Source organism: Sipha flava, unplaced genomic scaffold (genome assembly GCF_003268045.1).
Source record: "Sipha flava isolate LNK unplaced genomic scaffold, YSA_version1 197_pilon_pilon, whole genome shotgun sequence".
In the NCBI taxonomy this organism is placed as follows: Eukaryota; Metazoa; Arthropoda; class Insecta; order Hemiptera; family Aphididae; genus Sipha; species Sipha flava.
Genome location: NW_020272774.1, coordinates 656,279 through 674,251, shown reverse-complemented (window position 1 = coordinate 674,251; position 17,973 = coordinate 656,279). Strand labels below are relative to the sequence as shown.

Here is a 17,973-nt window from a genome sequence, read left to right as displayed (position 1 = left end):
TTTAATGTCAAATATAATTTATTGTTTGGTTATATTTTATTTCCAATAAAATAAACTTCAGTAAAATTATGTTTTTGTACTCGCAACATTTCTACGGCGACGTTGTGACACGTTAGGTTCACGGTGTACACCGGCGTACTTTTACTATTATCGCTCCTATTCGTTGTTAAGTGGTACATACGTGTAACGAAGCCATCCTTTTGGGTGTGCCCCACGTTATTGGACTTGTATAATAAATATTCACGATTATTTCCGACATTACACGACGCGTAATTGAAACACTCTCTCTTTTCCATTTCTTTTTTTTTTCAAAAACTCAACATTGCTCGCGATTGTTAAAGGTTCGCATCTCCCATCCGCTCTTCGCACGACCAGATAACAACCTTTATTCACCCCTACCTTATAATTCTTATCCGTCCGCTAGTTGGGCATGCACCCCGTCCGACTGCGAGATGGTTTTCACGATGAACAATAATCATCGCACGTGAATGAACTGATACACGATTAAATTTTTGACACGATAATTGCATGCAACGTTCGCATTTACACGTATCGAACACTGCACGAAAACGGCATACGCGGATAAAACACTGCACATTATGCAAATGTACAACAGGCGCAACACAGTCCAGATACAAGATACGTATTTTACAATACATCCACATGTATAAGACATTGTGCACAGACCTCATAATGTCTATCATTTACCGCGGAAAGAACCGTTTGCCATTAGACGATAATTTTATTGATTCTATTCAACACGAACAAAAATTGCATATAAAGATGTTTCGTTGTTTCAGAAATCAGATATTTAAAACTGACGGGGCCGAGGCCACAGTACCAATTAACTATAAATGCCTTGGCCGATTGTAGAATAACGCTTTTCAGGGCGCACCCTGACCACTCTCGAAATGGCACCACTGGCCGTCGTAGGCCGTCGGTGAGAAATCGGGAGATGCGGCGAATCGGTTCCACGACTAGAAAGTCGAATGTTCGATACTTATGTCTAACTTTTCGTGAAAGCGAATGAACATGGTAAAATATCGATTTTCCCCAAATTCAAATCTTTCTACTCTTTGTTGCTACGATGACAAATGATTAATATATGATTCTATCAATTTAATAATGAACACTAATAGGTATTTATAGACTTTTATTTATATAAATATAAATAAAAAAAATTTAATATTTGTCATATGTGTTCTCTAAAACTACTCATTCGATTATCTCAATATTTTTATTTTATTTTTTAATAAAATAGTGCATCATGGAGTAAGTTTTAGATTTAATTTAAATTCTACTAGTTAGTTGAGTAATTATTTATTTATAATTGTTTATTTTTTAAAATCTCATGGCGCAGCACGGAAAAAAAACACACATTTTCTTGGGTTATACGTTAAAAATGTCGATTAGACTAACTTTGAATAGCTAAACAAAAAGCTAAAAATCTAAAAAGTTTGCATTTTACTGCAAGTCCTAAGTTTGGGTTAAAATGAGAAGAAAAACGACGATTATAATATCTTACTATTGTAACCTAACCTTAAATAAAGATAAGCATTTATTTTCACGAGAAAAGCTGAGTAATTCAGATAGTGCATTATAAGCCTACACAAACTCATAATAAAAATTACTTATATTACGATAGAAATACTTCGTTCAAATTCGTGTAAAAAATAGATGAGAAAAAAAAGGCACTCATTTATAAGATATTTCAACTCCACGAAGATATAATATTACGAATAAATGGTTGACAAGACTTTTTTTAAACGATCAATTATCAAACGCTTTAGACCCTGCTTTCCTAATACTTATTATTAAACTAGACGTTTAATATCGTTCGCAAATGAATACTCTAAATTTTAGTATTTTGTTTATCCTCATCAATGTTTATATTACAATATATTATAAATTATTAGGAATTATTTCAAAAACGATAGAAATATAATTATAATGACTATCTAACACCTAATTATTATTTTGTTCATCGCCAATCATATCGTAACAAGTAAGTAATTTTTCGTAAAATAAACGAATGATTGAAAAAATATAACAATACTTTAATTCAACTGATCGATCATCTATTCATGATATCATATCTTTATAGACTTCAAAGATTTTATATGTAACTGAATATATTTTTAATCATTTTTTTTTCAGAGTTCGACAATGTGGTATGAAGTCAAACCGATAAATCGTACGGTGAACCGGACAGAAGGCTGTTATGGATGATCGCATTGCTGCAGTGAATTTTAAGTGACCGCAATAATCCACAACGATTTAACATCAAAACTTGATTGACCAAATGAAAATAAAGAACGGTGGTTAAACACGATCTCCACGAGTAGATATATATTCGATTTAATGGCGTTAAACTTAAGAGATTCTAAAGTGAATATTACGTTAATGGGTTTAGTGGTTTGTTGTGATGAAAATAAGATGTGTAATTAATGATTATATATTTGATATGATTTTACTACATAATTTTAATGTATTTCATTGTAATTTTAACATATTTATACTGCAATTTTGATAAATTTTCATTGCAATTTTGGCATCTTTTTAGTGCAATTTCAAGATATTTTTAATGCAATTATATCTGGTCTTTAATTATAACCATTAAGTGATTCGAATATTAATAATTCATGAGCTGTGTTTCATTTGCACAGAACATTGTGTGCTCGTAACAAATACCCATTGTTAAAAAACCGTCTAATAATCATTTTCAAATCTTTATAATCTGACTCATGAACCCTTGTACTTGAGCGTTGAAAATGTATAAAGTATATTATGTAAATTATTTCCTGAATACATTCAAGGCAATCAAAATCTGATTACAATGCGGTAAATGTTTGATTAATAATGTTTAAGATGTGAATACAAAATGTCGAAATTATTCATTACTAAAGATTTTTTTGCAAAAAAATAAAAAAAATAAAAAAAAACGTAAAAAAGAGCATAAAAAATAGATTTTTTAGGTAGTTATACTTTTTTAAGAATCGCTTTTAATAAAATTTGCTCATATAGTATATATTTTTAATGTACGTAAACGAATTGTGTATCTAATATGTATGTTTGTTTGCTGCTTACGCCTGTAAATGAACAGAACTCATTTTATCAAAAAGTGTTTCAGAAAACAATGCGATTGTATATATTTTTCGAAAATAATTATTGCTGTAAACTCTGAACATAAAATGTGTTGAACATTTACCGAGACTTTTTAATCAAAGTTCATTAGAAAACAGTTTTTAAAATAGATTTTATTATATTTCACAAGTACTTCTTCTGTTTTATATTGTCCACGTCATATAAAAATAAACTTTCATTAAACTACTTCAATCTCACATTACACAATGATTTCAGATAAAAACGTTTAATGATTATGAACCTGATAATGAATATCAAAATATGTTCGTATCGATGTATCCACTAATCGCATGTCATTCATTAATATATAAGCAGTGCGTATTTAGGTAAAAAAACCATTATATTTAAAATAATATATTTAACTTCGAGAACGCAAGGAAAAATAATCAAACTGACTAACAAATTATAGAGATACCACCAATACTGATTCATTGTTCATGTAGAATCATTATCTTATAACTATAAAAACATCAAATGATAATTTTTATTCTTATAGTTAAATTAACCTTCCTGTTTTTATATTTTATTCGAATTGATTATGCCATGAAATTCTAAATGTGATAAAACAAATTTGACAAAAAAAATCAAATTGAATCCATTGCTTGTATCCATTAGATTGATGTATCTGTGCAGCTGATAAGTGTGACTATAATTTAAGTTGGAAATTTAAATTTAAATTTTCCTCCGAGAAAGTAATTATTCCGGACAAAATAAATGTTACTGCCGAATATAATTTATATACGAAGAAATTTCCTTATTCCATGTAAAATACATAACACTATAAACACCTTTCAAATACACCACTTCATATTTTATAACAGTACGTCATGGAGAATCTGATTAAAAACCTTTGAAATATTGTTTACTAATTGTTTACTTTTTATGCGTTAATAAACACGAAACTTTACAAAATAAAATGATCTCATTATTTTTAAATGATTTCATCTGTAAATACATATTTACTCGTAAATATAGAAAGGTACTATAAGCTAACCGGACTACGGATCGTGAATTTAAAGAATTACTATTATTTGAGCGAGGTCCTGAATCCAAAATTGGTCGGGGTGACCACGTTTGAACTGGTGTCGGATATCAAATATCAAGAACGAAAAAGTGGACTGTATTAAATTATAAAACCTTTATTATAATCAAAACGCGGTAACAACCATCGTATATAAAAATTACTAAAAAAATGTTACTTACGCGGCAACAACCAACGTATACAAAAAACGAACAATTATAGTTTTGTGGATAAATTAAAGTTATTTATAAGGACCCTTCTTTAAGTTTAATGTATTTAATCGTTTTATTAGTATTGTGTAAAATAAGTTATTAGATTTTTATTTGATAAAAGGCTTGAAATAAAAATGTTTATTTTCGTACAAATTAAAATAAATCAGTTTGGATGGTTTGAAACAAACACAAATTTAATTTACCGATTAACGATAATAAATAAATAAATGTATATATTGTATGCAAAACCAAAGTAACAATGCATTATTCTAAAGACTTCTTATTTTTGTATTCGTATTGGTGTGCATATGCTTAAAATGATAGAAGAGAACCATAATACTTAAAATGAACGTAGATGATACAAACATGATATTTAAAAGGAAACGGGTCAGTGATTATGTTAATTGAACGCATTTGATTAAATTTGAGCTCGAATAAATAACTTAAACAAGGATGTTCATGCACTACAATATGGAGTAGGTATACTTCAAACTATATTTTTACACTCAATTAATTTCATTTCCATAAATCGAACGTCATTTATTTTACAAGGGCTAGAAACTTTTTAGAACATCATCGTAACAAGTTTTAATACAAATCGCAAATGTTCGAAAACTCCTTTTCGTTCGCATTTGAGTTACGTTTATTTTTTTGGACTTTGACTGGCTATTGCAGTTTTTGATCATTTTTACCGAAAACAATGGTTTTAATCCAAAAGCTATAATACCAGAGAACGATATAATAATATACTGCTGCATTTCTGCCTACTGCATCAAATTAATTAATAACACTGGATGATTGTTTAAAACTGTACAATAATCCAAAGGATCGGCTCGGTACGGTATAACGAAGTATTATATGCATACATTGACGTACTCAATTATCGGAGTCGAAATGAACTGCGTTCTGCCTCGTCAATTATTATATGATAAATTGTCATTACTTATACGGCGTACCGTAATATTTGTTCCAGACCTTTGATCCGTTACATTTCCTGACGGGAGAAGAAAGCGTGATTTCCATTGCGCAGTGAAATATTATTATATTGTCATAGAAAAACGATTGAAATTTTTGACAACTTTTCAAGACCACAATACAACAATGGATTGCAAAATGCAGCACGGTGATGATTTCTATTTTCGGTGAAATTTAGACAAAATATCGGATATGGAAAACATACGCACACAAAGATATAGGTACAAACATTTTAATGAACATCTAATAGTTTTAGCAAAAATGGAATTTCGATGAGAAATATTATCATTTTTGTTAAAAAATATTTATAATATCGGTTTTTCATCGTTATAATGGTAATACTTATAGTTTTTAAAACACAAATAAAATACTAAGAATATTACGTCTGATTGTTGATAATAAAGCTAACTGTATGGTTTTACAATTATTAGTTAGATATATAGATACATGGGCCGTACTTTTAATACTTTATAATTTATGGATCATTAGCTGGTTCATACTACTTTAATATTTGGAAAAATCAATTTGCTTCGTTTTGCTGCAACTTGTTTGCGCACAATCTATAATTTTTACCTGGAATAACATAACTCGTTTGCGCATATGATAAAGTTAAATCAACAACTAGTTTTCGCATAATCTAATATTTTTATTTCATTTTTACCTGAAACGGAACTTTCCGTTGGGACTTCGCTTGATTATAAGTTATAATTATCTTTCAATATGTCAGGCGATTATCACAGCGCAAATTTAGTCTAACGTGATAATTTTCAGTGAGCGGAATGTATTGTACGACGTAATATTTATAATTTTTATCATGTATTTCGTATTAAGTGAAATATTTGAATCGCGTAATAAATGTATAAGTATAAACAATTTTAAGTTTACAAAAGCTCGGTGTACAAAAAACTTCGACTTGTATTTTCGTTGTACGAACAAAAAATGCAAAGCTATAGCTATTTTAAACCAACAATGTACTCAAGTAATACGGTTTATAAATGATTATACAGATCATAACGAATACACAACTACTTCTGTTCTAAGTCTCGAATTAAAAAAAAAAAAAAAAAAATTAAAATTAGTTTTATATTTAAAAAAAAAAAATACAATAAAAATCGGCTGAGAAGATGAGAACGAGTTTAATGAATCACTTAATATAGTGTTATTCTATTACTAAATATCGAATACGAAATTGGGCGAGCTACACTAATAGACTTAATGTATTACGCATGGAACAACTTAAACATATTTTTTAATTTATGCCATTGGTAGCTATTAGTGTATAACTTTTATATTTACTACGGGTGTAAAAATAATTTACTTATTGATTATTAAGTATAAGTTTACAAAATTAATTTCATTTACGTTATAAGTTTTGTTTCCCAATTTCATATTGTTGTAACAATCATTTTATTCCGAAAGTAATTAACTCTCAATCATTAAAAATATAACACTTACCTTTATATAGAAGTTTACTGAATTCATTGGTGACCATTTGGAATTCTGAATTTGTCGTTTGTCCAATCTAATTGGAATAAACGTACAAGTAGTTGAAAAAATTAGAAAGTACATATTTTTAAAGAAACTGTTTTTTTTTTTTTTTTTAAACACTCACTTGAACCATGAGTGATACACCAACGATTCCTTGGGATTTCATTTGCGCTTCCGACATATTTGAATAAAGATCAGTATTGTAACCGTATAACTGAATCTACAACCAAAAAAAAAATTTATTTATTGGTATAATGATAAATAGTTTATCGAAGAAGTATTGATTTTGAACACGAAAAATCGCATGATCTTATACATTTTTCGCATTTAATGATTGTTATTATATCAATCAGAACAATTAAAAACGCGTAGGACAGCCTATCAGATTAATTTCTAATTATAAAATAAAATAAACAGATTAATATAATATTCAATGTTGTAATAATAAATTATTAGCCGTGTAAGTAAATAATAACAAAAATATATATGTACAAGGCATAGTATTTCAAAGTATAAAGGGAAGTCACAGACCAAATTTCGTTTAAAATATTTTTTTTATATTTTTTTACAAAAAAAAAAAAAAATAATAAAACAGCTAGGTAGACCATCATTTTTCCGAAACTGGCAGTAATGGAGATAATATTTTCGAGTGGATGCAACGATATGGAAAATATATAAGCTGGCGTTAATGCCCCGTATAAAACGTCAAATACTAAGTTAACATGCATGTATATGTATATCTATATTTTTATATTATCAACATATATGTCATGTAATATGTAGTCCTCTTAGCGTTTAAACTCGTTTCAACTTTAAATGAAATGTATGAGTCAACCTACTTTTATGGTAAAATCTAAATACTTCAGACAAAAACAATTAAAGTTAAACAATGTTATTTAAATAAAATACCGGTTTAAAAATATTCATAGGTATTACAGAGAAAATGTATACACCCACTTACAATATCTACGCTCATATATTAATACATTATTGTCAGTGTAGCACAAAAATAATTTAAAGTTTATCTAGATAAAGATAAAAGATAAACACTTATTCATCAAGATAAAAAGTAAGATGCATTTTTTTTTTTATTTTACTAAATAATTTACACTTTCTTTTAATATATTTTTACTTAGAAAATTCAATTAAATTCAAATTAACCTAACTTCGATCTAATATATATCTCCAATGTAACTAAAGAACAATTCAACGAATTCAATGAATAATTCAACCATTATCTGTATTATTTAATTTTCTTTCTTAGGTATCAGATATTGTAAGACACTAGAAAGTATAAATTGAATAGGTAGTCCTTATTAAATATGTAAACAATTCTTAAAAATAATACTTAAAAGCACAATTTAAATAATATAATTAAACATATATTGCAGTAACACAATTTTTAAAATAATAGTAATTAATTATAATATTAATAAAGTATTCGTTAATTTTAAATTTTTATTAGTTTTTAACTTTCTAGTTCAATTTTTAGAAGTATTTGAATAAATATATTCGTATTTATTTATCTAGATGAATTACGATAGATAACTAAAGAATTCATCTCAGATAATTCATCCGATAACTAATTTTGTTTTTAAATAGATAAGATAAATGATAATTACATATTTATCTAGATAATGCTCAACACTGATTATTGTAAGTACTGTTATTAATTAATTTTATTTTTTATATTAGTACTTTTAGTAAAAACTATTACAGTTAAATTATTAAAATATTAAATTTACACATTTAATATATAGAGTAATAATAAGTGAAAAAATAAGTAATTCAACATAATAATATAATAATAGATAAATACGATAAATAATATCATGTAATAAAGTAAAACGCAATCACCGAAAATAATTGATGAGAGTAATTGTCATAAATAAAACTTTAACAACATGCAAAGGTAATAATAAACGTAAACATGAATGCAGAAATCATAAATTGGTGATAAGGATGAAAATTCTGATGCTTGTAAGCACAATTTATTATTCATAATTTCATCAAAAATGACACTTACACTAACACCTATGTAATAAATTGTGTTAAAAATATAATATATTATGTTTTAGGATTTTGTGAGATGTTACTATTCTATGATACGTTAAACAGTAACAAATTTAATATTAACTGAATAAAAAAAAAATCGAAAATATAATGTATATGTAGAAGACATTTTTGATAGGTTTCTGTTGTATGTTATTCGACTGTGATAGTATATTCATTCTCGAATTACGATTTCAGAACCCAACAATAATTTTTGAAAATACCAATTTATTATTTTCAAAATTTATTCAAGATACTATATTTTTTTCGGACCCGTGCGATTCAATTTTAGAGGTTTATTTTACGCTGTAAAATATTTTACCAGCACGGTCGCTAACAAAATACCAACTATTATTTGATTTCTAAATGAAAACGATTTACTGTAATGCAATAAGGGCTTATTTGAAATAACATTTTATGGACAGCGAAATCATCGGCTGTAATTTGTTTAAAGTTGCATTATAATCTTTAGTGTGTTTCACGAGGTTATAGCAAATAAAGTTTTTGAAAACATATTATTTTCTCGGAATAAATCGATATCGTCGAACGCCACAAATGTTCGAATAGTTTTCGTTGCTATATATTGTCGTTTGTATATTTCGGAATCCGCTTTAAATTCACAATGGCTAAACAATGGTACAGAAGAAATTTGCATAGTCATACAATAAATCTAACAAATACGTATTTTTTCGGCATACTTAATTTTTATTATTTATAATACTATTTTCATCCAATATAGATAGCGATTTCTATGGTCATCGTTTGAATACACATATATTTATATATATATAACGTTATAAAAATAAATATACGTCTATACATATTTAATATGTTCATAGAAAGTTTGTGAGATATGTGATAAAATTTGGTCGAAGAAATGTCAGTGTAAATAATGACTGTTTAATTTTCTTCGAGTACAATCAGATCGTTGTGATGGTTGAACATTTTAAAATGAGAACACTGCGGAAGAAAACATGCAATATTTTCTTTTAATATGCTTTGAAATAAAATGTGTGTGTACACTTAACGATTATGTGTACAGTTTATGGTAACATATAAGGTTTTTCAGCAATTGTGTTTAGTGTTGACAGAAAGAAAGCACATAGAGAATAAACGTACTCAAAGTGAACTGTTATGGCACCATTAGGTTCAATGGCTGTCAAAGAGTCACCGGAACTGTCCACCCGACCGGAAGAGGTCAGATGCCTCTTTTTCACTTCCATTAAATGAGTATTTTTAAAAGTCCGACTTCCGAAAACATTTCCAGACTTTATGGAGGAACGGGGATTCTATATTGCAAGATGAATGATGACCAACACACGCACCACACATTTACATGGGGCATTTGTTTGCGGTTGGGTTGTGTTTCATTGTAAAAGTACCAATGTAAAAAAAAAAAAAAATCATACTATTCGCAGGACTGCAAACGAAATGCATAAATTTAAAATTCAAATAACACTCATTCATTCACTGATCGCTAGATCTCAAAAACGAAAAAAAACCTATGCATTAGAAAATTTAGCATAATAGTTCTTCGATTACTCATGATGTAAAATGAGAAGACATTTTTTTGAAAATCTAATTTTCAAGCTTCGAAACTATTTCAGGCTAGAGTATAAATGTTTTCACTTTTCAATTACCCGAAGAATATTTTATAACGCATAATATATTAATTTTGATAAATACTGATTGATGATAATGTTATGTCATCCAGCATAGTCGAAGGTAGTGTATTTTTCTCTGACTATTTTTATTTATTTTTCACGTCAAAATAGTGATTAATCTAATATAGTAAATATATAAGAGGTGAGACCGGAAATGTAGCTTGTATTCTATAAATGTACGTAAACTCTGCGAAAATGATAATCATAGTACCGCGGTTTAAAAACTCCAAATCAATTGTTTAAAAAAATGAAATATGAATAATACGAAAAATCTTAAAACGGATTGACAACGGAAAACCGCCCGTTGTAAAAATGTTCGCCGTATCCAAATGTTCCACGGATTCCTTATCCGCTTTTGAGAGCTCACAAGTGCCGTTAGTAAACGTGTAGCTCTGTCGTTCGCGAGCAAAAACGACGACACCGCATTGTACGCAAGCACCAGATACGCCTGAGATACGAATATTTATACCGGTTCGGAGGTGGGGGGGGGCGGTGCCGCAAGGCCAATAAATTATCATTCGTCAATTAGGGTTAAATAAAAACAATAATCCGGAAGCTTTCGACCACGCTCAGCGTAAACAACGATCGTCGAGCTCATAGGCGTTACTAAGGGGTATCGAGGGTATCTTTTTGCTACCACAAAAAAAGTTAGAGATTTTAAAAATATATTTAAAGTTTATTATTCAAGTGTGTACGAACATAGACCATATATATCGTGATTGTATCCAAAATAATTATATTTTGTGATAAGTCCAATACGTACAATAAGACAATGTAACCACTAAAACGTCACACCAAGATTTACGAAGAAAAGTTAGCCAATTAATTCAGTAAGCCAGTTAACATGTTAAACCTTTAAAAATTTATTTTTTAACTTTTTAAAAATAAACTTTGCTACCCCAAAATTTGGACTTAAGTGACACCCACGGTTGGGCTACTAGCCGTGCGGTTATACGTACTATTACAGCGTCGAACCGTGTTTTCGTTGTGAACCAATTTTTTCAACGCAATTTATCCGTACAGAATACTATCCGACGTGTGCAAAACTATTGCAGCGGATTTTCGTAAACCGTTCCACAGACCGTCCGATCACACGACACGCGTGTTCATAAAACGTAACTGCCCACCGGGTGCGTACAGCGGGTTAGAACAATTCGTGAAACGACCGATCGGGTGGTGCATGTAGCACACACGTCGGTGGCAGCACTAACCCCGGCCTCCGGGTTGCGGTTTCCCCCCCCCACCCTCCCGTCTGTCGTGTGCACCACCCGTGCACTTCAAGTGCAGTTTCCTCGTGCCCGTTTCGCTCCGCCACACGCGGCATATACGTATTCCTCTCGGGGATTATTTTCTTAAAAAACATTCGATTCGTCTCGGGGCGGTTTTACACGCAAGTCGTACGTTCGTCTCCATTTCGAAATTGAAATCGAAACCCCATCGTGAGGGATTATATAGCCTTTTGACAGCGCGCAAATACTCTCGGCAGATCCCTGTTTCTGCTGCAAACCGAAGGGGAAGCGCAGCGTCATTCGCGATAGTTGTGCGCAGCCCTGAAAGCGAAAAGATAACAAGTTTTTTGCCGCGGCAGCGACGATCGGAATACTTAAACACCATGTACCTGTATACACACACACACACACACACACACACACACACACACATGCACGCATGCACGCACGCATGTATGTACAGAGGAACGTCGATAACCTCGAACCTCTATAAGTCGAATTATCGACAACTCGAAGGAACGCATTGGCCCATACGTTTCAATATATGAAATGTGCCATACAGTCAAAGTCATTTGGGTTGAATTTTTGGCTTATGGCACGCATTTTCCGACTTATGTTACTGAAAGATACTAAAATAATGTAACAAGTGTATGTATAAATAGTGTATGTTTGTAGATAATAAATAATAAAGGAATGCCTAGAAAGTCGAGTGAAGTCGGATATTGATGACGATGTGAAATTACTTTTGTTTTTAACTAATATTGTTCAGGCATTAGATGGTTTACATATAGTATGTAAATATATTCGTGAACAACCAGGAATACATCCTTATCATTCATTATAAAACAAACGAAAATATGTAATTTCTTCCAAAAATAGTCCTACTTTATTATTTTCTTGATCACTTACATATTTATTTTACTAGAAAACACTATTTTAAAAATTATAATACATAAATAAATTTATTATGCATGGTACAAGTAAATAAATAAAAATATCAAATAAAGTGTTTGTGTTATATAATAAAATATTTTCGATACCGCAATTTTTTTTTTCTACTCCAAACTGATTCACGATTTCGAGGTTCTACTGTATGTATATTATTGTTATTATTAATCATTTACCACGTCGAGAGTTCTTTAGATATTTTTCCATCCATGTAAGCACCAAAAATTCGTATCGGCAATCTTCACACACACACGGGCGCACGCGCACACGTATTTTTATCTTGTGGCTGTTTTATATTCTCTCCTGTTAGTAGTTATCGTCAAATCAGTTTGGGTGATTATCAGTGAAATCTCAAGCATTAGCAGTCACTTCTACCGAGCAGTGGATACATTCAAGTTCTCTGGAAAAACGCATGTAACGTGTAATCATGTCAGTGTATCATCTTAATAACGGACATCATTCGGAATCATGAAGTGTTCAAAGAGAAAAAAAAATATATTTTAAAACTGAAATAAAAATAATCGAATAAATTGTAATAAATATATTCATTAGTTGCCTATAATGGACATCTTAATCCATAAAAATGCTTTGAATTGGAAAAGTAAAGTTCCGTTAAACAAAGAAATTAGGTCTCGTTGTTTTATTTTCAACTGTCCAATTTTCTCGGATAAGCTCGGAAGACAGTTTATAATTTTAGATTAGAGCATTAACTGACCAAAAACCTAAAAAAGTTAGGCTTAAAAAATGCACAATAATTGCATTTTCAACTGATATTTATTTATACTAATTTAAACTAATTTATATTGTATTAGTTTACATGGTAATTATTAAAATCAACATATTAAACGTAATAAAATATTTTTTGTAATCCATAAAAACTCAATTTTCAATAAATCCCTTTTTATCGCACATGTAGAATGTTCGAGGTACATTTGCATCAAAATTCAAGTTCATGCGTTTTGCTTTTTATTTTAATGTAGCGAAGTATACTCTAACTAGTTTTGTTTGATTTTAATTTTTTTATTCCGGTACTTCCCCTTTGATAGGTATAGTGAAATATAAAAAAATTCTGTTTTATGGAAATATTTTGTACCGATACTTTTTGCTCTTATCACTTTTTTGAACAGCGCTCTTAACGTTTCGATACGCATGACATTAAAATAACGTGACATTTCACGCGATCATTCATTATAGTATTATTGCGGTGTTATATTCCGTTGCACAGATTTTGCAATAAACTAATGTGTTTACGTACACCCTCTTCCCCTCTGCCTCGAATGGTATATTGTGAAATACATAGCCGTAAATGTATATATCGGTCGAAAAACTTGTTCGGTGTACATATATTATATTCGTACATGCGACGGATTACAGTTTGATACTTGATGTTATAATATATTGTACGTTGAAAATGAAATGATCGGGTAAATATCCAGTCGTTTCCACCACGTTTCAGTGACCAGTCGTGTAGAAATTTATGCTGTTATCCAATCGCTATTAAAAGTGCCAAATCGTGTAACGTCCTGCTCTGTATATAATATATACATGTGTGCAAAGAGTCAGCTACCGAAAATAAATACTTTGTATTTTAATTTTTTTTACATTCAATGACCGAAATATATACGTCAGTCATTGTTTTGATATTTTACGAGTGATATATGTTTTATAGAACGATATAGCACTTGGTTATAATGTAGTTTTCCAAACGAATTATTTAACAAATCTTCGAATCATGGGCAGCAATCTGTGCTTGAGAGAATAAGAAAATCATAGCTTGTGATACCATAACAGAAACATAATAGTGTAGTATAATTATTATTAGAAGACCAACAGTTTATGTGAAACATAAAAAATTATTATAAACTGTAAAGAGGAAAAACTAATGGAGGGATACCATAACAATTTTTATTCTAATTACACACGAGTAGAATGTACCTAACTTTATCGCCCACTTTAAAGTATCTTTATTTTCTTTTTTAACTTTTATTCATGAATCTATATGAAGGGTAACTGGGAAAAATGATCAAAGTCAAAAAAAAAAAAATAAGAAAATCAGATAATATATTAGATTCATTGTTAATTAGTAAAACTAACGAATCGACATGTGAATTGAGTTATGGAAAAAAGATCACGGTCAATGACATATTTTTTTAAGTAATTTGTTCTTGATCTCTTGGTTTTTTTTTTTAGTTCTGAAACTATTAAATTGCAATACTGAACATTTAAGGAATATTGTCTATTATCGTTTTTCCTCGTAAACCTTCATATGTTCAAAATAAGACGACTATAAGTAAGCCACTAAAGTATTAATTTATTCTTATAACTAAATATTGCATTCACAATCTATTACATAATTTGAACAATGAGTGAATTTGATGATATGAAGGATGGATTTAAGATACCTTATAAGCAGACTCTGGTAGTATTCCGAATAAAATATTCGGAATATTGTATTTAGAATTTTTTTTAAGTATTTCGAATACTTTTTAAATACTTTTTTTTGAAAGTATTCAATGAAGTATTTGGAATACTTATAACGAGTATTCTGAATACTGTATTTCGAATACCGTCAAATCATCTCTTTTTTAAATTATTTTATTCCTTCTCCGTCATATCTTGTATAAGCTAATATCAGGTATTTATTATTGTTGTAAAATATAAACTATAACAGTTATGTAATATAAAAATACAATAAAATAACATAAATTTAATCTGCAATTTCAAATATTTCTGTTGAGTGGTCATCTATTATTTTTATAATATGAAAACTAGAAGTATTTAGAAGTATTTTAAAAATATTCGGAATACTTTTGAAGTATTCTAAATAATGTATTCAGAATATAATTTGTATAAAGTATTTGAATACATATTTGGAACACTATTTTTTGTAAGTATTGGAGTATTTATTCTAAATACTTTTAAAAAGTACTTTACCCAAGTCTGATTACAAGGAATGCACTTTCACAGTTAAAAATAGGTTAAAAATAAGTAAAAGAAAAAAAAAAGGAAAATAAAATAAACTTAATTAATTTACTAAGTTGTAATATTATTATATAGTATTGATTAAGTACTAGGCTAACAGGTTTCGACATCATTGCCTTTTTTTACGTCTTTTATGGATTCCCGGGTATATTCATATTTGCAAAATATTTGATTAAAAATATACGTGGTTCTTAGGTTATAGAACGGAGGGTTTTGAATTGAAAATGCAGAATATGATTGATATTTATGATTTTTGTTAAGCCCCATAATTGGATTCTTTGCGCCTGAATTAGTTTAAAGAAAAGTTTGTATATTAGTAATTTAGTGGGCAATTTTACATGATGAGAAGTTAGTATAAAGCGGAGAAAATGAATATGATCGCTTACAGATAAGAGTGTGTTGCGTAGATGTGGATACCAGATAAGACGTTGATCAATGTGAAGTAGTAAATGCATTGCATGGCAGGTAAATTGTTTTTATTGAGGATAATAGGTGAACATTTTTCTTTCCAAATAGTAAAAAGTACAGTGATTAGATTTTGACTCATTTATTTTTACTATTCATTCGTTAGTGTTGGCTATTAGAACTTAATCGTTAGCAAAATCACCAAAAAGAGAAGTAGGTAGCGTTGGTTGATCGAATATGGAAATGTTGAACAGAAGATAAGAAGTGACTGCGCTTTAAGGAGCTCCTGCGTAGATTGGTTTTGGCAATGAAGTAAAAGAGCCGTAAAGTACCGAGAAGAAACAATATTGTAAGTATAATCACAATATGGAGTAGTAACTAAATGGTAAGATGAGTTTCTATTTAAATACTATACCTGCATGCCAGACACGATCGAACGCCTGGAAAAGGTCCAGAAAAGCATTTGTAAAATACGGTTATTCCACCAAAGAGAATAATATTTTATCTACCATATGGTGAATTTGGTGGATTGTAGAATGTCTCATGTATGCTATGAAAACAAAATTACGAGTCAGGTAGAACTTTTGTTTCTTCAAACATTTTTAAATAATTTTAATGATAATTTTTTGAATATTTTAATAGTATACATGAGTATAATAATCTGAACATTAATTTAAGTTTATAGGTCAGAAGTATAATATTTTTTTTTCGGGAGTTGATTGAGTATTTCTTATGATATTAGGCTATAACCAGAAAATTTATCCCGGGGAAATTTGGATATCGTAAATTGGACTTTAGCTGGAGAGAAGTGTTTAGAAAGAAGAGAAATTTGTAATGATAACTCAATAAACTGCTCAATTACGTTGATATTTTCCGAAAGAAAAATAGTATTATGTAATTGTAATATATCAGCTAAGTGATTTGCGAATATGTTAGGGCTTTGTCCATATTGAAATATACCCGGTTCCATTAGTGTCATGAAAGATATCTAGAAGATTCCGTACGCGAAGAAATGTTTTCCAAGCCTTACAAAGAGAATTATATTTTTTTTGTAAATTATTGGCACTTAAATTGATGATTTTTTAAAAAAAAAAAAAATTGTTGGAATTAAACCAATAGTGAAATCACTACAATAAGAGATTCTTTAGTCTACGGCCGAAATATTTTGATGGAATAATTACAAACAAACGTCTGATTAAAAGGGAAAGTTATAAAATTAATTTTGTGAATATTAGCTAATTGCGGTGGAGTTTGCAGTGTGTTTCTGGGCTGAGAAGCAGAGCAAACACAATAACGATCAGGTTAATCGTCAAATATACGACCCTCATTATTACCGTAATACCAACTATAGCAATTCACCAGCTTTGAATATATACCTTAAACCTGCGCATCGACCTGACAATTCGTTGTAATCATTATCTATTGTCTCGCTAATTCCAAGATTAAACTCAACGAGTACGTTTTGTAAATACGATGAAAAAAAAGCAATAGGAAAACTGTTCTATCAACTGTTAATTACTACGATCGATTTTTTTTGATAAATGTTGTCAAACAATATTATTTTTGTTTATGATTTTAATTGAAACCGTTTTATTAGGCATATAATGCGTAATCGTGTTTTATCTAAAAATGTGTTAAGTAACGAGTACCGATATCGGTACAACAATAACCATTAAACGGTTTGGAATAATATTACTATTTGGAAGTAAGCACATTAAAAACATTAGAAAACTTGAAATTTATTTTTAAATGGTTAAAAATATTTCCAACGCAATTGTTTGTTTTTTCAACCACTCTTCGTATTTTTTATTTTTTCCACTTTACATTTACATGCATATATTATATTATATTTA

The 17,973-nt window shown here is 29.4% G+C and overlaps 1 protein-coding gene across 1 annotated transcript in view; it reads right to left on the bottom strand.

The window, feature by feature from the left end:
* Positions 1-17,973, bottom strand: part of LOC112681784 (carbonic anhydrase-related protein 10) — a 123,957-nt gene that overhangs the window by 32,389 nt on the left and 73,595 nt on the right. Inside the window, exons 6-7 of the mRNA XM_025552099.1 lie at positions 6,965-7,060; positions 6,808-6,874 (exon numbers count right to left, since the gene is read on the bottom strand). Coding sequence (XP_025407884.1) covers positions 6,808-6,874; positions 6,965-7,060 — 163 coding nt within the window. The remainder of the gene's footprint in view (positions 1-6,807; positions 6,875-6,964; positions 7,061-17,973) is intronic.